The 22196-nt window shown below is 47.0% G+C and overlaps 2 protein-coding genes across 2 annotated transcripts in view; one reads left to right on the top strand and one right to left on the bottom strand.

The window, feature by feature from the left end:
• The window catches only part of LOC119267582 (probable prolyl 4-hydroxylase 7), a 10479-nt gene extending 8810 nt beyond the window's left edge, over nucleotides 1–1669 (top strand). The window contains exons 4-7 of the mRNA XM_037549000.1: nucleotides 303–360; nucleotides 452–627; nucleotides 729–789; nucleotides 999–1669. Coding sequence (XP_037404897.1) covers nucleotides 303–360; nucleotides 452–627; nucleotides 729–789; nucleotides 999–1300 — 597 coding nt within the window. The 3' untranslated portion in view covers nucleotides 1301–1669. The remainder of the gene's footprint in view (nucleotides 1–302; nucleotides 361–451; nucleotides 628–728; nucleotides 790–998) is intronic.
• Nucleotides 1670–8451: 6782 nt separating this feature from the next.
• On the bottom strand, nucleotides 8452–11762 carry LOC119352613 (glycerol-3-phosphate acyltransferase RAM2-like). The gene is made up of 2 exons (XM_037619179.1): nucleotides 10875–11762; nucleotides 8452–9410 (listed from the first exon to the last, which is right to left on the bottom strand). Exons 1-2 carry the CDS (start codon nucleotides 11760–11762, stop codon nucleotides 8526–8528), a joined length of 1773 nt encoding a protein of 590 aa, XP_037475076.1. The 3' UTR covers nucleotides 8452–8525.
• Between the last annotated feature and the right edge of the window lie 10434 nt (nucleotides 11763–22196).

Below are 22196 nucleotides of genomic sequence, written 5' to 3'. Positions count from 1 at the left end.
CCCCCCCTCCCAATACTATGACTCAAATCAAGAAGCAACAGAAGAACTAGAAACAGAAGGTTCACTACAGTTTTTTTTTTCAAGCGGCAGACCAAATCCTTCAACATTATTCGACAACATACTTCGGTTAAATCATTTCTTCAGGGACTACCAATCCGTGTATATATAACTCTTAACTGTTTGTTATGAATGATCAAAAAACACCAGGGGACACTAGATGCAGCAACAAACATCATATTTTAACTAAAACAATATTTTAACCCTGCAAAAAGAACATTTTAACTAAAACAATCATTTGGCAGGATGAAGTAGTAGCAAGGATAGAGGAGAGGATTGCTGCTTGGACTTTCCTTCCGTCGGGTACTTTGACTTAATCTAACCATTTCATCTTGCCTTTTCTGTTTTTCTCAAAAGTTTGTAATATTATATCAATTATTCTTTCCATGCTCAGAGAATGGCGAGTCCATTCAAATATTACACTATAAGAATGGTGAGAAGTATGAGCCACACTATGATTACTTCCATGACAAAAATAACCAAGCTCTCGGTGGTCACCGAATAGCAACAGTGCTCATGTACCTGTCTAACATTGAGAAGGGTGGAGAGACCATCTTCCCTAACGCAGAGGTAATTTCCTTGCTCTTTCTTTCCCGACTTTCTTAGGCATCCGTAAAAGAAGAAAAGAACTTTTCTTAGGTATCCCATGCACTAATTCAGATATTCTGCAGGGGAAGTTAACACAACACAAGGATGAGACGGCATCTGAGTGTGCTAAAAATGGATATGCAGGTACGGTCGACAGGCTCTAAAGATACTGAAGTACTTTTGAGATCCTTGCACACCATATTATTACCTCTGTACCCCTTTTTTTGATAGCTTCAGTACTCAGTAGAGCTTAGTTCTTCGATGTGCATCTTAATTTTGCATATCTTACTGGCTCCATATGCAATGATAATTGACGTTATTGTGAAGCTTAAATTGTTTGTTGTCGTATGCAGTAAAGCCCGTAAAAGGTGACGCCCTGCTGTTCTTCAGCCTCCACCCTGATGCAACGACAGACCCTGACAGTTTGCACGGGAGCTGCCCCGTCATCGAAGGCCAGAAGTGGTCCGCCACGAAGTGGATCCATGTGAGGTCCTTCGAAAACTCGGGCAAGCAGGGAGGCGGGTGCGAGGACGAGAATGTCCTCTGCTCGCAGTGGGCTGCCGTTGGGGAGTGCGCCAAGAACCCCAACTATATGGTGGGCACCAAGGAAGCTCCTGGCTTCTGCAGGAAGAGCTGCAACGTCTGCGTGCAGTAAGTTAATTTTTAATCCACCCATCCACCGTCATCACACGGCATCGATAAATTACTGGCCCAGTACCGGGTCCAGGGTGTGTGTGACTGCTCATAGATAGCATGTGTGATCTGGAATGGAATTAAACTGCAGCTGGAGAAAGAAAAATACACTATACTCGCTAAGAACTTTGTCTTTTGGGGCTGCTCAGAACTTTCTTGTTTACCCGTTTTAGCCGAGCAATCAAATTAATGAAGATGGATCCAGCAATCTTGTTCCATTGGGTCAGTGTCGTCTCCTTGGACCTCAACGTTGTACTATGTTGTTCTGGCGGGACAAGAAAACAAGATGGCAGCACAAAATGGAAAAGAAAACGATCTGATCTGAATCTTATCTTCTTGACGTGGTCTTTACTTGTTGAGCTGTTGGTTCGCTGAGTGGGACGGAATCTACCAAACCGAATAACTTTGCTTTTATATGTCCTGAGCTGTTGCCTGCAGGTGGATGCTGACACGAGCAAGAATAATTTCCTGTCCCCAATTTCTCATCTATTATTCCTTTTCTCAGTTTGTGTAGTAAAACTGCATTCAACTCCCAGCTGGTACAATGGCAACATGCTCAGAGAAGATCACAAATGGAGTACGTAATAATCAAAGAGGAAAAGATAATCACTGCCGGTGCATATGTGTCGAGTAAATAGGCAATTTCTCGATTAAATTAATCCATGAGTAAATCACTAGCATGGCATTGACTAAGTTGATGACGTACTGACTCTGATCTAAACATGTATGTACTAAGCAAATAGTAGACAAATCTACACATACTGCTAGTACTGCTAATATGAAAATAATCAGGAGCGGGATAAACGAGTTATACCCTCCAGTAGGCCACGCAGAGGCCGCGGCTTTGGTGGCAGCAGCGGCGTCCTCGGCGGCCTTCTTGTCGGCTTCAGCTTTCTCGGCGGCGGCACGGTCGGCGTCGGTGGACATGGTGATGATGAAGGCGACGCGGACGTAGAGGAAGTAGACGATCGGAAGCGAGCAGTCGCGTAATCGCTGCCCAAAAACCTATTCGCCCCTTACCCCGTACAGGAACCAGAAGGGCGTGGTTTCGGAGACCTGCTCTCCCGTCGACCGTGTACGCGGCGGACGGGATGGAGTCACCGGTGGCAGCAGCAGCAAAGGAACGACGGTGGGCGTGAGCAGATGTGATCTGTTCGTGGCGGCTAGGGTTAGGAGACACCACATGCTTATAGGCGCAGCCGCGTGGAGAGACGTGGGCTCGACCCACGTCCGAGTCCGTGACAGCCCACGATCCGACGTCTCAGATCGTGGCCCAGCTGTCAGAAAACTCTTCGTTAGTGACTGGCAAAAATAAGCGCGTAGGTGTGAGCTCGGCTCGGTTCAATCCCGCAACCCGCGGCGCGTCGTGACGAGGCGTGGCGTGGCGAGGCGGGCGGCGGAGGAGGAGTGCGCGAGGGCCTCTTCTCTTCTCAAGCTCCAATAGCATGTAAAAGAGAAATCCTTATAAATCACTCCAACTCTCCTTCCACTTCCGGGGTGGGACTAAACTTCCCACTTCACCTAGTGCCATATAACCCACATGGGCCCTTAGCGATTTTTCAGAAATTGCAATATGGGCCTAGAGCCCATCTCAGATTTCAGCAATCCCCCACCAGATCTCAAGGGCCCATTGTGTCCTCTGTTCCAATTGCTGTTTCGATATACCAGTGTTTCAGTGAAGACCTGTTAAGGTTGAACTTCACCTAGAACAAGTGGCTACACTCCTTCACAACTGACCAATGGACTATGCCTTGAATTGTCAGTTTGGCGTAAAGAAGTTTCACTACATGTCTTACTAGTACTAGGCTGCCGAAGGCTGACCCCTCCGGTGGAGCATATAAGTCACACTCCTGGCCTATTCATGAGCTTACTAGAGATCACCCTAATCTCATAGACTGTGACCAGCAGTCGGGCTCATATAGGTGTGTTCCTCCAAAGATCGCTCTGTAGGATAGCATCTTGCTTTTATAAGCTTTGGAACACATTGAGACCGTAGTCATCCTACCATACAGTATAGAGAGTATTGCATCTCCAACGGAGTGGGTTAGTATAGTTACTCTCCTCAGTTCACCACTGGCTTGTTTTCCCAGGTCCTAGTTCACGGGATCTCCGATCACATAGGTTGGGTTACCACCATGGCAACTCATGTGGGTCTCATACCCATCTCCCTCGATGCATTATCTATCACAACACGTGATAGCCCTTTTGTAAAGGGATCTGCCAGATTCTTAGCCGTATGGACATAGTCCAACGCTATCACTCCGGAGTTTCTTAATTTTCTGACAGCTTTTAATCTCATTCTTATGTGTTTGGTGGACTTCATGTTGTCCTTTGAACTCTTCACCTTGGTGATGACAGTCTGATTATCACAGTTCATAAGGATAGCCGGAACCGGTTTATCAACCAATGGCAAGTCCATTAAAAGATCTCGAAGCCATCTCGCTTCAACACCAGATGTGTCTAATGCCGTTAATTCTGCTTCCATTGTCGATCTCATTAAGATCGTTTGCTTGCAAGACTTCCAGGAAACAACGCCACCTCCAAGAGTAAACATATACCCAGTTATGGCCTTCATCTCATCAGCATCAGAGATCCAATTCGCATCACTATACCCTTCAAGTATCGACGGGTATCCGGTATAGTGAAGTCCATAGTTCATAGTACCTTTCAGATAGCGCATAACTCTCTCAACAGCATGCCAATGTACATCACCCGGTTTGGAAACAAACCGGCTCAGTTTGCTCACAGCAAACGCGATGTCAGGCCTCGTTGCGCTCGCTAGGTACATCAGTGAACCAATGATTTGAGAGTATCTCAATTGATCTTTAGCCATGCCTTTGGACTTTCGAATCAATACGCTAGGATCATATGGTGTTTGAGATGGTGTGCAGTCCGAATATCCAAAACGACTCAACACCTTCTCAACGTAATGGGATTGCAGAAGTGTAATTCCACCCTCATTATCTCTCAGTAGCTTGATGTTCAAGATAACATCAGCCACACCAAGGTCTTTCATCTCAAAGTTCTGAGATAGAAACGATTTGACCTCCTCAATGACTTTGAGGTTTGTTCCGAATATCAGTATGTCATCAACATACAAGCACAGTATAACTCCTTCGCCCCCACCATGGCGATAGTATACACATTTGTCAGCCTCATTAACAACGAAACCAACAGATGTCAGAGTTGTATTAAACTTATCATGCCGTTGCTTAGGTGCTTGTTTCAGGCCATATAAAGATTTTATCAATCTACACACCTTTCTTTCCTGACCATCTATCACAAAGCCATCAGGCTGTTGCATGTAGATTTCCTCCTTTAGCTCTCCATTTAGAAAAGCCGTCTTAACATCCATCTGATGGACGAGAAGACCATGTGAGGCCGCCAACGAGAGTAATACTCGAATGGTGGTCAGTCTAGCCACAGGTGAATAAGTATCAAAGAAATCTTCCTCTTCTTGCTGGTCATAACCCTTGGCCACAAGCCTAGCCTTGTACTTTTCAATCGTACCATCGGGCCTAAGCTTCTTTTTGAACACCCACTTACATCCCAGTGGTTTGCAACCATAGGGACGGTCAGTGATCTCTCATGTCCCGTTAGCCATGATGGAATCCATCTCGCTACGGACCGCATCCTTCCAGTAGTCAGCTTCTGGAGAGGCATACGCTTCAGAAATAGAAGTGGGAGTATCATCCATGAGGTACACGAAGAAATCATCACCAAAGGTCTTTGCAGTCCTTTGTCTCTTGCCCCTACCAAGGGTTTCCTCGTCATCCTCCTCAGGATTTTCATCATGTGTTTGTTCATAATATTCCATAGGGACGGCAGGTTCAGGAGTTTCCTCAGATTCCTGTCTAGAAGTGCTTTGCATATCTCTCATAGGAAAAATATCCTTAAAGAATGTAGCATCCTTAGACTCCATAATTGTACCGACCTTCTGGTCAGGTACCTCAGATTTCACTACTAGAAATTTATAGCCAATGCTGTTCTTAGCGTAGCCCAAATTAACGCAGTCCACGGTCTTGGGTCCAAGCTTACGCTTTTTGGGGATCGGCACGTTGACTTTCGCCAAACAGCCCCAAGTGCGCAAGTACGAGAGTGTCGTCCTTCTCTTTGCCCATTTCTCATAGGGAGTGATCTCATTATCCTTTGTCGGAACTTTATTCAGGACATGACATGCCGTCAATATAGCCTCCCCCACCATGCCTTGGATAAACCCGATGTATCTAACATGGCGTTAACCAAATCAGTTAGAGTACGGTTTTTCCGCTCGGCAACCCCGTTTGACTGGGGTGAATAGGGAGGCGTCCTCTCGTGAATAATGCCGTGTTCCGCACAGAAGGAATCAAACTCACTGGAGAAGTACTCTCCACCACGATCTGACCGGACTCGTTTAATTTTCTTTTCAAGTTGATTTTCAACTTCTGCCTTATAGATTTTAAAGTAGTATAGAGCCTCATCTTTAGCATTTAACAGATACACATAGCAATATCTAGTGGAATCATCTATCAATGTCATGAAGTATCTCTTTCCACCTTTAGTCAACACACCATTCATCTCGCAAAGATCAGAATGTATGAGTTCTAATGGTGCCAGGTGTCTCTCCTCCACGGCCTTATGAGGCTTGCGAGGTTGCTTAGCTTGCACACATGAAATGCACTTAGAACCTTTGGCTAAAGTGAAACTCGGGATTAAATCCAACTTGGCTAGCCGCGTCATAACACCAAAACTAATGTGACAAAGACGTGAATGTCAAACTTCAGATTCATTAACATTCGAGTGAATATGGTTCACGACTTTATTACAAAAATCTGCGAGGGAAAGGCGGAACATCCCTCCGCTCTCATAACCTTTTCCAACAAAGAGTCCATATTTTGTAACAACTAATTTATTAGACTCGAAAACCAACTTAAACCCTTCTCTACATAGAAGGGAGCCACTAACGAGGTTCTTCTTGATGGCGGGGACATGCTGCATGTTCTTCAGCTGCACGATCCTTCCCGAAGTAAACTTCAGATCGACCGTGCCAACACCATGAACAGAAGCACTCGCGCCATTCCCCATCAATACGGACCCGTGACCTGTGACCTGGTAAGAAGTGAACAATGAAATGTCAGCACACACATGAACACCTGCACCTGTGTCCACCCACCAATCGTTGGGTTGAAACACTGAAAAAACAGTAAATAAATTACCGTACCCAGATGCACCATTCTCATTGTTGGCCACAATCATGTTGACAGACTTGAAGTCCTGTCCTGACTTCTTGTACTTGTTTGGGCACTTGTTGGCCCAATGTTCAACCGAACCACAAGTAAAGCAGCCCTCGTCCTTCTTGTTCTTCTTGAAGGTCTTCTTACCCTTCTTCTTAAAGTCGTGTTGTGTTGGACACCGTTCTTTCCCTTGGGCTTGTGGGAGTTGAAGTTCTTCTGGTTCACCATGTTGGCAACAGAAGTCCCTTCGGCCCCTTTTCCGTGTGAGTCTTTTGCCGTCGAATTCTGCTCAACACTCAGATGGCCAATGACATCCTCCATAGAGAATTCACGCCTCTGATGTTTCAGAGTGGTGGCAAAGTTCCTCTAGGAATTAGGGAGCTTAGCGATTATGCAGCCCGCGACAAACTTGCTCGGTAACTCGCACTTGAGAAGCTCAAGTTCCTTAACACTGCATATTATCTCATGAGCCTGCTCCAATACAGGACGGTTTTCAACCATCTTGTAATCGTGGAACTGCTCTATAATATACATCTCGCTCCCTGCATCGGCGGCCCCGAATTTAGATTCGAGCGCCTCCCACAAGTCCTTGGCGACATGCACATGTAAATATGCGTCGACCAGTTTATCTCCGATCACGCTAAGAACTGCTCCGAGAAACACAACGGTAGCCTCCTTGAACGCCTTCTCCTGTTCAGGAGCAATCGTTCCCGTGGAGACACCGGTGACCCAGAACACGTTCATAGTCGTGAGCCATAACGTGGTCTTAGTCTGCCAACGCTTGAAGTATGTACCGGTAAACTTATCCGGGTTTCAGTGCAGCGGCAAAGCCACTTGCCGAGAAATTCCTACACATAATAGGTTTTTGGATTGTTGAGTAAATAGGTAATTTCTCGATTAAATTAATCCATGAGTAAATCACTAGCATGACATTGACTAAGTTGATGACGTACTGACTCTGATCTAAACATGCACGTACTAAGCAAACAGTAGACAAATCTACACATACTGCTAGTACTGCTAATATGAAAATAATCAGGAGCGGGATAAACGAGTTATACCCTCCAGTAGGCCACGCAGAGGCCGCGGCTTTGGTGGCAGCAGCGGCGTCCTCGGCGGCCTTCTTGTCGGCTTCAACTTTCTTGGCGGCGGCACGGTCGGCGTCGATGGACATGGTGATAATGAAGGCGACACGGACGTAGAGGAAGTAGACGATCGGAAGCGAGTAGTCGCGTAATCGCTGCCCAAAAACCTATTCACCCCTCACCCCGTACAGGAACCAGAAGGGCGTGGTTTCGGAGATCTGCTCTCCCGTCGACCGTGTACGCGGCGGATGGGATGGAGTCACCGGTGGCAGCAGTAGCAAAGGAACGACGGTGGGCGGACGCGTGAGCAGATGTGATCTGTTCGTGGTGGCTAGGGTTAGGAGACACCGCATGCTTATAGGCGCAGCCGCATGGAGAGACGTGGGCTCGACCCACGTCCGAGTCCGTGACAGCCCACGATCCGACGTCTCAGATCGTGGCCCAGCTGTCAGAAAATTCTCCGTTAGTGACTGGCAAAAATAAGCGCGTAGGTGTGAGCTCGGCTCGGCTCAATCCCGCAACCCGCGGCGCGGCGCGTCGTGACGAGGCGAGGCGGGCGACGGAGGAGTGCGCGAGGGCCTCTTCTCTTCTCAAGCTCCAATAGCATGTAGAAGAGAAATTCTTATAAATCACTCCAACTCTCCTTCCACTTCCTTTTTTTTGAAGGGAACTCTCCTTCCACTTTCGGGGTGGGACTAAACTTCCCACTTCACCTAGTGCCATATAACCCACATGGGCCCTTAGAGATTTTTCAGAAATTGCAATATGGGCCTAGAGCCCATCTCAGATTTCAGCAATATGCACATCCACCCACACAAGCAAATCAAATAATTAAATATGGATATGGTAAAACGCCAGAATTAGCCACGGGGCAATCACATTCATTTAGCTAGCGTGCCTTGTTCATCGGCTTGACGTCCACGATGCCGTCGTTGCCGGCGAGGGCCCGGTACTTGTCCTTCCTGGTGAGGCTGGTGCACTGGTAGGAGAGCGTGGCAGCGATGAGCCTCTGGATGTAGTTGGCCACCTCGTGGCTGGGCCTGCCGCCGCTGCTGCAGGTGAGCTCCGACGGCAGCTTGCTCAGGAACGTGACGGTGTACACCGGGCTGGGGTTCATGAAGAAGTAGAAGGGGTCCATCCCCTTCCACCCCCTCGCCGTGGTGCCGTGGAACATGCCCATCCGGCTCTCCATCGCCACAGGGACCACCTCGTCGGTGAGCTCCGCGAAGAGCGCCGAGAACCGGAGCAGGAACGGCTCTCGGGACGTCGTCCCCTCGGGGCAGATGGCGAGGTCACCCTCCTGCAGGAGCCTCGTGATCATGGCGGCGTCGGTGACGCGGTTACGGCTCAGGCGTACGGTCCGGATCGGCGAGAGTATCTCAGACAGCCTTGACAGTGAGTAGGTGACGGCCGCCACGGGCCGGCCGAGCGCCGCCGAGAGGAAAATGGGGTCCAGCAGCGTGCGGTGCGAGCAGGCGAAGAGCACCCCAGTGCGGCCCGCCGTGCTCCCGGCGCGCGGGGGCGGGCTGCCCTTGACCACGACGCGCACGCCGAGCGCCCAGAACGCGTAGTAGACCCAGGGCATGGGCAGCAGCGCCCCCGCGGCGATGCGGAGGCACGCGAGGACGAAGCCCGCCGGGCACCACAGCACGGTCAGCAGCGCGGCCAGCGGCGTCGGGCGGAGCGCCAGGCGGCCGTCGTGGAAGATGACCTGCCTCCGCAGCTGGTCCATGCTAACGGCCTCCACCGGCGCCGACGGTACGATGTACGCTTCCTGCCACACACGGGAGCAAAGCCCCCCACCATGTTCATCAATTCCACAATTAAAGAGACGCTCAAGATCACTGTACTGTTAAAGACTCGTGCAGTGCGCACTAAAATGCATTAATCACGTGCAACTAGGACGCCATCATGGTTCATGTCTGTCCGGCCGTATAGCTATTTTGGCTTTAACACCAAACACCAAACACGTATCACCTCTGATTTCATAATAAATGTCGCAGTTTTGAACTAAAACCAGTTTAAAAGTGCGACACTTATTTTGAATCGCAGTGGGTAGTACTTAGCTATCTCGTGACTAATATTTTCTTCCTATCCCGTAGGAAAGGTATTTCGTGTCGTATGCTGCCGTTAAATATGATATGATGTTGTAACTTGTGGGCATGCACTATCTACCAGTCTTTAGATTTAACTTTGTTCTATCCAACTAGGTGCACCAAGCGCTGACCGTGTGTGTGTCCTAACTGTATCTTGTTCTTACTTATTATCTACGTACAATCTTTAATTTTCTTCTACCTTTTATTTTTGAACAATAAAGTTATTACTGGTAGTACTACTACAGGAGTAGTAAATCAAAACCACCACTTACGGACTTACCTACCAACCTACCAGGTACGCTGGCCGTGTAAATGTAATTGATGCTGCCGGAGCTTTTCTTTAATCAATCAATGTTGCGTAGCGCGTAGGTAGGGGCAAGCAAAGCCGTGTCGGGTCCTTCACCAGCACGCTCATAACAGCGGGCATGGGAGCCAAGATGTGATCCAACCAACCATACTGTTTGCGTGTAATCTTAGTGCATCTGTTAGTGCACAATAGGGATAGTTGATAAGTAACTAATTTTGAGCCTAACCTAGGCTCAGTTGTAATCGATGATCACCTTACCTTAATCCACGCTCGAGCTACGCATTTGGCACGGTGTGATCAAGAATGAGTAGTTTTACGGTGATTGGAAGGCCACTAGTTTTTAAACTTTTGAGCCACTTTGTTATGCAGCAAGCAAATCAACAAGTAGTTTCTACGTAGTACGGCAGTGTGGGCCATTTTGTACCAACAGTCTAGAACTTAATATTGCACATGCATATAATAGAGCTGAACCTGACACCGTATACCCCTACCACACATGCGTGATGCGTACAGCATGGACTCGCTTCGCACTTTAGTATGGCAGAGACGCAGGCATGACGCCAATGTATGTACCATATGCGCCTTAAAATTGCAACTCTGTTTCAAACGCGGCAACGAATTTGCATTGTGGAGTTTTTCTCAAACATTAATTAACCACTTAGGCAGTGAACGTACTGTACAGTACATGTACTACGTCCACTCCTTGCATGCTAATTGCTAAACCATCCAAAGTTGATTCTGAATTTCTGATACTAGTAGTGGGGATGCTACGAAGAATTACACTATGGATATAGAAGGAGTAATTAAGAGATATAATTACCGGCTAGGGGCTAACCTTGCATTGGCACATGAAGGGGTAATCGGACCGGCGGTCGCCGAGGCCGACGTCCGGCACGTCGCCATCCTCGCCAAATATCTCATGCAGCGCCTCGGCCTTGCGTCGCCCGACGAGCACGCCTCGGCGCGTCTGCACCATCCCAGTGGCGCGGCCGCGCCACGTGGCGAGCTCGGTGCCTGCCACGGCGTCGGCTCCGAGGCACTCCCTCAGGAACGGCTCCGCCATGATCCGCGGCGTGGAGGTGAGCACGACGCGGCGCCTGGAACACGCCGAGAACACCCGCCACGCGCCCGGGTGCACGTCCGCGGCGTAGAACCGCGGCAGCACGGCCTGCGCCGCGGACTCGATCGACGACACCCGCGCTCCCGCCGTGGCCGCGAAAACGAGCACTCGGACAGCCGCAGCCTCCGATACGGCGATCCCCAGCAGGGTGGCTAACGGCGCGAGGAGAAGCAGGAGCAGGAGCCGCGGCCACCCGCCGGTCTCGAACGCCACCAGCGCGTAGTAGGGGAACGGGCTGCGAGACCGCAGCAGCGTCCCGTCGAGGTCGGCTGCCACGGCGTGCGAGCCGCGTCCCGACGCGTCGCATTTGTCCACCGACGGGAACGGCTCCACCCCGGCAGCCACAGCTGCCAGCAATGACTCCATCTTGGTTCTCCTCGCCTCGCCTCGCCTCGGAGCTGGGTAGTGCCTGTGAGCTGCGCTTGCTTCCACGAGTTCGAGCCGCTGCGCGAGTCTAGCTATGTGCTTTTGGGTTGAGTCGAGCCTGCTTCTGTGCGCGGGCACGCCGGAATTTATATAGTGCCGCGAGGGGGGCGATTGTGCTCTGTTCGTGGTGGTGAAATATACGGTTGGTTGGTGAGCGGTAGGGGTATTGTGGTACATCACAACATGTATATGTTTATATTTGTATATCTGGTAATACGAGTCTCATTAGAGTAGAGCATTTTGGAGCTCGGTCTCCATGAAGGCCAGAATTTTTGAAAATTTTAAAACTCAAACTTCTCAGTTTAACTCTTTTTAAAATAATTGTACAAGCATACAAGGATGTGATGTGTATATGGGTAAAATTTCAGAATGAAATACCTTAAAATGCGAGCTGTGAAAAAAATAATCATGAACTTTGAGTATGAATAGTGCATTTACTGAAATGCCACATATTTTTTAGCACTCATTTAACGTACATGGTCCTGGAAATTTACACACTTGTGCATTGCATCTCTAAATATATGTGTATTTGTTTAAAAAATGAAAAATAAAATGTACAAATATGTAGTTTGATCATTTCAAATTCGGCCTTCGTGGAGGTCGAGCTCCATTCAACATTTTCGATCTCATTACTTCTATAAAAAATGGTGGAGTACCCGCTTTCCGAGAGCCTCCTCCTCCGAGCCTCCGCAAACGAGGAGGCCACTCGCGTCGTCCGTTGCGCAAGGGCCTCCCGTGGCTAGCTCCCTGAAGATCCCCCGGCCATCCGATTTGCCTGCGCGCCCCGCATCCGGACAACTTCCCTGGGGTCCATGATGGGTGGGCCGTGGGCGCGACCGGGGCCATAGTAGTGTGTGCCGCCCCCTGTCGGGTTGCGTCGCTAGTGCCAGTCAACCGCCTCATGGGAGCCTCCGCGAGCGAGAGCGCCCTCCACGCTGTTTGTTGCTTGAGGGCCTCCCGTGGTTGACTCCCTGGCGCGTACCGCGCCGCCCAATCGGCGCAGATGCCCACACCCGGTCGGGCTCTCTCTAGGGTCCATGAGGCGTGGTCCGCAGGCATGACCAACTCTAGCTCTCTATGGGGATTTTCGTCGCGCTCTCGTTGCTAGATTTAATTGCTGAGATCATGCAACTGTTAATCAGATCTTATTTAATACACATGAACATTATTTGATTTGATGCGGAAATTAGTGGACAGTAGAGTGATTATACCTTCGTTTGAAGAGGCCATCTTGGTGGAGGGAGTAGTCTGATATTGCTGATGAATTGCAGCAACGTAGTCGATCACAACTCCGAAACCTCGTTGGAGTAAGGCCAAGCCTTCACGTCAACATCCAGCGCGCTCCTGATTGGATTTGGAGTAGTTATCGGAGGGCACTGGTATCCTAAGAGACACCGCGATCAAATAGGTGCAGGGATGCCCTTCTTTATATATAGCGTTGTATATGACGTGGGACCTAACCATAATCGTAAGCCTCCAATCACAGGCACAAATTGCTAATTACCATTAATTAGTGTTAATCCCATAATTAACTAATGATCCCACTTTAACTTATAGTAATTAATATATTAACCATTTAATCATTTAATTTTCTAACATTCTCCCACTTGATTGAATGGTTAATATCATTAGTCTATACTTCAACAAAGGCATCACACCAAGATAATGTATTCATAACAATAGTATAATCATTACCCAAAATCTATAGTGATGCGCAGCATCCTACGGTCATTCCCATGTACAATGCGACTACTCCCCAAGCCCCAAGAGGACATACAATGAGACCTCGACCATACGCCATTGGACACAAGCTGAACTCGCTCCTCTCCGAACCGTCACTTTCCACATGTGAGATATGGCTACTACCTCAAACATATGTGCAATGCATGACCAGGAACCAAGAGGAAGACCATGGAACATCTAGGAGCATTGGACAAGATGGCAAGAACACCAAGCGCGAGGAACAAGAGAAAGAGCTGACTGCAAGTCACAACCACCGGACGACCGGTCCGTACCGGACGTCCGACGCCTAGAGGTCCAGCCACCCAAGACAACTACAGCCGACGCACCCTACAACGCCCGGACAGCCGCCAGACGCCGGACGTCTGACACTCGTCAGCCAGCAGATGACCGACAGCGTCCGGATATCCGGTGCCACATGTCTAGAGAAGAAACGTCGGAAGTCCGAAGACTTCCGGACATCCGGACGCCCATGAGCCAACGGACGACCGTTACCCACCGGACGTCCGGTACCTGCCCGCATGCAAAGACTCGGGCCAAGGCCCATGTACCCGTTTCGCCCCTCACTTACCCCTTCGTGGCCCTGGACTATATATACTCCTCCACCTCCACCATTTGTTAGCAAAGTGATAGCTCATTTGTATATGAGCTTTGCTCCTCTACCACTCCTCCCCTTGAGAGAGAGAGAGACCACTCCCATGGAGTTCAAGACCTCCATGTGAGAAGATCCCTAGTGGATTCAAGACCCCATCTAGGGAAGATCCTCCATGGATTCAAGGCCTCCTTCATGGAGATGAACTAGTTACCTCGTGTATCCCCCTTTTTTGCATTTGTACCTTTGTATGTATGTTTGTGTGTTTGCATCTAGCATATGCGTGATTGGATCAAGTCAATTTGAGTGTTTTCCTCTTGTGTGTTCTTGTGTGTTCTTCAGGAATCCCCCTCCAAATTGTGAAAGATCAGCCCCTAGGGTTCCACCCTACATCATCTTGGTATCATGAGCCATGGTTGATCATGAATTTGGAGTCCCTACCCCCGTTTTCTAGCCTAATTTTGTTGTGTTATTCCCCAATTTCAAAAATCCCCACCAAAAATAGCCCCATTTTTTTGCGATTTGTTGGTTTGATGATGTTTTGTTGATTTTGATCCATGGATTGATAGTGTTTTGAGTGGATATAGCTTCCACAAGTTTCCCCACTTTCCATCCACGAAATCTCCTCAATTTTGACCCCAAAATCTTCAATTTCCTTGCAAAATTGTGTCCCGAATCTTGAATCTCGAGTTGACCCCGACCCACCGGACGACCGACGTTTACCGGACGTCCGGACCCTCATGAAGCACAGGACGACCGACACCTTCCGGATGATCGGTGCCACCAAATAGAACCGAAATTAACGGATTTCCTGACCTACGTCCGTCCACCGGACATCCGACACTTACCAGACGTCTGTTACATGTAGATATTGATTTCAGCTGGTTTTTGTTTCGGCCATAACTAATTGCGGACTTGGATTTTGACGTTCTTTAGCTCATTTTAAAGCTATTGACACCCCCTTCACACAAAAATACAACCACCATCATTTGACTTCATCAATTTTTGGAACTTTGGCATCTTTGCCTAGGGCCTTCACCACATCATCCCCTATACTACCATCGACTTCCGCAACCTAACCCATTTTGTTCCCCATAGCATTGGTGGTTGCTTGAGTAGTGATTCCAATCTCCTAAGGTGTTTCGGCTACTTAAGGACGGTTACTTCTTCATCAACCACCACCATAACTTCCGCATAAGCTTGCCCACCATACACTTCCGCCGCCTAAACTTAACCCAATTTGATTTGAGCTTGTTTGAGTTGTGGGTTGTGTCTCCTAAGGTGTTTCGGCTAATTAGGGACAGTGACTTCAACTCTGACTCGCATAACCCATCATTGCACTTCTGCAATTCCTTTGAGCCTCCACAAAACCACCACCGCTTTCCGCTACCACCATTTCACATTTGTCTTTGGTGATTTTGAGTTTGCGGGTTTTCCGTTTCCTAGGGTGTTTCAGCTAACTAGGAACGGCTCAACGTCGACAACACCGCCGCTCAACTTCGCCAAGGATTCGACATCGGCACCTTCACCATTTTGACACCCTAACCATATGCAAGAACGGTAACCTCTATATCATCTTGGTATCGTGGTATCCCATCATTGTACATTCTTATTGCCATAGTATTGATAACCCCTAGCCCATTTTGAGTCACTTGCCTATCGAGACTAGCCATTGAGTATTGCCGGCAATGTTACTTGTGCACATTAGTGATCATCGATCTACACCTTCCACTGCATACATACCATATCATCTTGGTATCCTCATCAAGGAATCATCATATCATATCTTGTGTCACAAGATTGTTCCCGCATATACACAATTGCTATCTTGGTTTGTGCATTTCGCATAGTGGTCATAACAAAAAAAAAGAATAAGCTTTTAAGCAAAAGAGTGAACTAAGAGCTTTTAAGCAATAGCCATAGCATCATACCACATTGCATATAACATTGTCATATCCGACCATCTTGGATCAAATTGAGAGAGACACCAGAACATCATACATATAGCATACTTGGGATACAAAATTTGATACATTTTGCATCTTATAGGTTGTGCACAAGTGTCGTATCCGCCTATTGAGAAATATCATGCTAGTGTCTCTCTTGAATTGTGCAACACGAGCGTTTTCCGTGGATTCCAAAATTTGTGCTCACTCCTTGGTTGCATGACTCCATATATCTATCCGTGCATGTGTCTATGTTTGCCATATTTCTATTGGTCTACTTGTTTCAGTTGCTAATTTGTGAATCTATTTCAACATTATTGACTCTTGCTAACATTTTGCATCAAATTTTTGTGCCACTATCCTCACCAAGCTACTCCATAAGCTTTACTTGTGTAGGTGTGAGAATTGACAAGATCCGATACCAATTGTGCTAATTCCTTGCTACACTATTGAGTGATCATTGATCCATTTTCAACATTGGATAAGGTACATTTGTCTAGTTCTTTCCTTTCTTCCACTCACATTTGCTCCGGTCTTGTGATGGATAGGCAAAGCATTTTATCTCCAGTCTTCGATGACAACAACGGCGTGAACAACTACATCACCATCACTCACATCGTCGAACTACAATGAGCAATGCAAGGCACACAATCTACCTTGCACAAGTGCATCGACAACCTCGCCACCAACATACGACAATCTGAAGCACAAACAAGGGACTACATCGACGACACGTTCGACTACCACAACGAAAGGATGGACAAACACATGGAGGACATACGACAAGTGTTTTCCGACTACAAGTCTTCTTCCCCTTCGTCATCTTCAAGGAGGCGGTGAGTGAGTCACAAATCTTCGGAGCACCCATGTGATGGAAGCGCAATTTGTCAACGTCCACATCTACATGGCGACCATCGTAACATTTGTGATCTACATCATCATGAAGGGCAAGCCACCTCCAAGCATCATGTGCACGACGACGAAGAACGACATCTACTACGAGCTCAGTCATGACAACGACATCATCAACATAAAGATGCTCGAGACACGCAAGCCTACAAGTCCCAACAAGCTCTACATCAAGCTACGGCCAACCTTCAAGAGCACAAGAGAAGACCGCGAGACAAGCACCACCAAGAGGAAGCTTCAGCTACCACAACCACTTCAACATCTTCGCCAAGTGTTATCAAGGCATCTTCGACTTTTTACGTACGACATCTTCGCCTACTTCCCATGAGTATGCCTACATCGACATCATCAAGTACAAGGCGACCACCTACAAGCGAGGGCGACACTTTCGTCTTCGGAAGCCCCTCAAGGAAGATGGTCGAGCATGGGAAATTCCCTTCGATCATGGAGACGACCCACAAGGTACCACATCATGTTAAATTGTGATCCAAATTCTAGCACCGTGTTGGACTAGACGTAGTACATGAAGGAAATATGCCCTAGAGGCAATAATAGAGTTGTTATTTATATTTCCTTATATCATGATAAATGTTTATTATTCATGCTAGAATTGTATTAACCGGAAACTTAGTACATGTGTGAATATATAGACAAACAGAGTGTCACTAGTTTGCCTCTACTTGACTAGCTCGTTGAATCAATGATGGTTATGTTTCCTAACCATAGACATGAGTTGTCATTTGATTAACAGGATCACATCATTAGAGAATGATGTGATTGACTTGACCCATCCGCTAGCTTAGCACGATGATCGTTTAGTTTGTTGCTATTGCTTTCTTCATTACTTATACATGTTCCTATGACTATGAGATTATGCAACTCCCGAGTACCGGAGGAACAATTTGTGTGCTACCAAATGTCACAACATAACTGGATGATTATAAAGGTGCTCTACAGGTGTCTCCGATGGAACTTGCTTCGGGAGAATTTATATGATGCTGTAAGAATTCTGCAAAAGAATGCAGACTATGAGAACCAAGGGATTCTCCCACAGACATGTACCTGTGACAGCATTAAGGTGCGAGGGAAGGGGAAGAGGTCATATGCATTCTCAGAAGATTTTGAATATAAATCAGTTTAGAAGACATTGACCTCATCGTGCGAAGACATTCACTCATAGATAAGGAGTTGGTTCCAGATTTGTATGAATCCAGAGATCAGTACAAGTGAGGAATCTAACTACTTTGTGAAGTACAAGTGAATATACTAGGCATGTTATGAGATGCAGTATGAGAGAGATCTAACTTGTGTGAATAGAAACTGCTTGTGGTAGAAAGTGACAAAGCCATAGGATCAATGGTGCCGTAAAAAGGAAGTTTTATTTACCACACTAAGAACTGCTAGACGGAGTGGAAGATGAGGCCGAGCAGTTCGATCTTCCGTGCCCTAACTTGGCGACGGAGGACACCTACGGCGACGGTGGAGAGGACGATGTCCGCGGTCGGCGTGAAGACGGCGTCGGAGAGGTTGCGGCAGCGAAGCGCTTCGTCGCCGGCGTCGTCGAGGGCTAGCGGTGGCGCTAGGGTTCGTGCGAGTGTGGAAGAAGAGATAATGACCGCCGTGAAGTGTGTATTTATAGGTACATGGGCGGCACTGTGTTATTACACAGGTGCCCCTGGCGATTCGCATCTGAGAAACACGTGGCCATTATGCAGAATTTTGGGGTTTGTTCCACGTCCCACGCACGCCTGGATTGTCGGGTGGTCGTTCCTACTTCTCCGGGTTTCATGTGGAGGAGTGAGCATTGAACGTGGACTTAAGGTTTGTCTTTGTATCTTCTGCTGACAAGGACACAGAGAAGACATTCGACAGTTTCAATAGAATGCATATGATTTGGAGAGATAGAGTTTGAGATAGATAGCATAGAGAGGTTAGGGTCCGATCACATTCACTTAGTTCAAAAGATTCAACAAGAAGACATAGCTATAAGTGAATGCTGTAGAGGACAGAACACTAGTATATATATATAATCAACATAGTGAAGATAATCATGAAGACATGTTGAGATTGAAGCCAAACCAAATGTGAAGACATAGCAAGGTAACGCCATGAGTGAAACACTTCAAAATAGAACATTTGGTGGTGGCGTTACCCACCGTATAGGAAGTATTAGACCCAGACACGGCGCACAATTATCGTGGTGCTGCAAAGTCAAATTCCACATTAATGTATTCACACTTAGAATGTATGTCTTCATTGATTGAAGATATACTTTACTTCGTGTGTTGCACATCTAAGTCATCAATATGCATAAGGGTTAGGATGTGTGCCTGATCACATGACATTTGAGGATTCTAGAATATTTAGCCCACACCGTAACTTGCAAAATCTCTTCTCATCCAAGGGCTTGGTGAAGATATCTGCCAATTGCTCTTCAGTGTTGACGTCTATGATATCAATATCTTCCTTCACAACATGATCTCTGAGAAAGTGATGACGAATTTCAATGTGCTTTGTCTTCGAGTGCTGAACTGGGTTGTTGGCAATCTTGATGGCGCTTTCGTTGTCGCAGTAGAGTGGCACTTGCTTCAGATGAATGCCATAGTCTTTGAGCGTTTACTTCATCCACAGAAGCTGAGCGCAGCAAGATCCAGCAGCAATGTATTCAGATTCAGCAGTGGAGAGAGATACACAGTTCTGCTTCTTTGAAGACCAACATACAAGTGATCGTCCCAGAAAGTGACATGTGCCTGATGTAGACTTGCGATCAACTTTGTCACCAGCATAATCAGCATCCGAGAATCCAACCAGATCAAACTCTGAACCCTTTGGATACCATAATCCTAGAGTTGGGGTGTGAGCCAAATATCAAAGAATTCGCTTCACACCTAAGTGATGCGACTCCTTTGGTGCTGCTTGAAATCGAGCACACATGCAAAGACTAAGCATAATATCTGGCCTAGATGCACATTGATAAAGTAAAGAACCAATCATGGAGCGGTATACCTTTTGATCGAACTCTTTACCATTGTCGTCAGGACCCAGATGATGCTTGGCTGGCATTGGCGTCGTGAAGCCTTTGCAGTCTTGCATACCGAACTTCTTCAGGCAATCTTTGAGATACTTCTCTTGAGATATGAAGATGTCATTGCGTTGCTATCATATTTGAAGACCGAGAAAGAACTTCAGCTCTCCCATCATAGACATTTGATATTGCTCTTGCATCATATATCCAAACTCTTCACTGTACTTCTGATTGGTGCAGCCGAAGATAATGTCATCCACATATATTTGGCACACAAACAGTTCACCATCATATGTCTTCGTGAAGAGAGTGGGGTCGAGAGAACCAGGTATGAAGCCTTTGCTCTTCAGGAAGTATTTGAGTGTGTCATACCAGGCCCGAGGGGCTTGTTTGGGGCCATACAGTGCCTTGTTGAGCTTGTATACCATGTCAGGATGTTTTGGATCTTCAAAGCTAGGAGGTTGTACAACATACACTTCTTCTTCAATCTTGCCATTGAGGAAGGCGCTCTTCACATCCATTTTATAAAGAAGTATGTGGTGATGATTTGCATAGGCCAGCAGTATGCGTATGGCTTCAAGTCTAGCCACAGGAGCAAATGTTTCATCGAAGTCAATGCCTTCCACTTGAGTATATCCTTGAGCAACAAGACGAACTTTGTTTCTGACAACTTGACCATGCTCATCTTGCTTGTTGCGGTATATCCATTTGGTGCCTATTATGTTGTGCTTCTGAGGATCGGGACGCTTGACCAGTTCCCATACATTATTCAGCTCAAACTGTTGAAGCTCGTCTTGCATAGCTTGAATCCATTCAGGTTCCATGAAGGCTTCTTCAACTTTCTTGGGTTCTGTTATTGAGACGAATGCGAAGTGCCCACAGAAATTTGCTAGCTGAGTTTCCCTTGAACGAGTGAGTGGACCGGGTGCATTGATGCTATTAATTATTCTTTCAATCTGCACTTCATTGGCAACGTGAGGATGTACAGGGCGAAGATTTTGCTCTTGCTGATCATTGTCGTTGTTAGAAGGAATGTCTTCAGGCTGAGCATTGTCTTCATGTTGATCAGGTGCTGAGATGATAAGTTCTTCTACAGGATGAGCTTCAGAAGGTATAATTTCTTCAGTTCCCATTAGCTTGATTGATTCACTGGATGGAACTTCATCTAGCACATTTGGCAGTTGCTCTCTTTGTGAACCGTTGGTCTCATCGAACCGCACATCCACTGTTTCAACCACTTGTAATGAAAGAGATTGAAGACTCTGTGGAGTGCGAATCCTTTACATATCCAAGCATAAAACCCTCATGTGCTTTTGGTGCAAACTTTGAGGTGTGATGTGGGTCCTTGATCCAGCACCTGGCGCCAAATACTCTGATGTAACTGACATTTGGCTTCTTGCCAGTAAGGAGCTCATAAGATGTCTTGTTCAGAAGCTTGTGAAGATAAACACGATTGATTGTATGGCATGCAGTATCAATGGCTTCAGGCCAAAATTTTCTTGGAGTCTTGTATTCATCTAGCATCGTTCTGGCCATCTCAATGAGTGTTCTGTTCTTGCGTTCGACGACCCCATTCTGCTGTGGCATGTACGGGGCTGAGAATTCATGTGTGATGCCCAAGGTATCAAGATATGTATCAAGGCCAGTGTTCTTGAATTCAGTGCCATTGTCACTTCTGATATGCTTTATCTTGGCGCCATAGTTGTTCATTGCTTGATTGGCGAAGTGTCTGAAGACATCCTGCACTTCAGTCTTGTAAAGGATTATGTGCACACAAGTATATCTAGAATAATCATTAACAATGACAAAGCCATAGAGACAAGCAATAGTAGTAAGAGTTGAGTAATGAGTGGGACCGAAAAGATCCATGTGAAGCAGTTCGAAGGGTCGAGTAGTGGTCATGATTGTCTTTGAGGGATGTTTGGCACTCGTCATCTTTCCTGCCTCATAGGCACCGCATAAGTGATCTTTCTTGAACTTGAAGACCTCGATGCCTATGACATGCTTCTTCTTTGCCAGGGTGTGGAGGTTCCTCATGCCAGCATGCCCAAGCCTCCGATGCCAGAGTCAACATTCTGAAGCTTTTGCTAGAAGACATACGGCAAGCTGTCGTCCTGCTGAGAAATCTACCACGTACAAATCATCTTTTCGATACCCTTCAAATACTAGAGACTTGTCAGATTCCATTAGAACAAGGCAACGATATTTTCCAAATATTACGATCATGTTTAAATCGCAAAGCATTGAGACAGACATTAAGTTGAAGCCAAGGGATTCAACAAGCATGACTTTATCCATGTGTTGATCCCTTGAGATTGCAACTCTACCTAGACCCAATACCTTACTTTTACCAGTGTCAGCAAATGTGATGTGGTTCTTGTCGGATGGATGTAAGGTTG

This window comes from Triticum dicoccoides, chromosome 1A, assembly GCF_002162155.2.
Source record: "Triticum dicoccoides isolate Atlit2015 ecotype Zavitan chromosome 1A, WEW_v2.0, whole genome shotgun sequence".
Taxonomy (NCBI): Eukaryota; Viridiplantae; Streptophyta; class Magnoliopsida; order Poales; family Poaceae; genus Triticum; species Triticum dicoccoides.
This window is presented reverse-complemented; position numbering and strand designations above follow the sequence as displayed.

Coding starts and splice junctions, on each gene's coding strand:
- LOC119352613 (XM_037619179.1), bottom strand. CDS start 11,762: ATGTACCACAATACCCCTACCGCTCACCAACCAACCGTATATTTCACC. Junction 9,411..10,874: donor CCTTCATGTGCCAATGCAAG/GTTAGCCCCTAG, acceptor CGTGTGTGGCAG/GAAGCGTACATCGTACCGTC.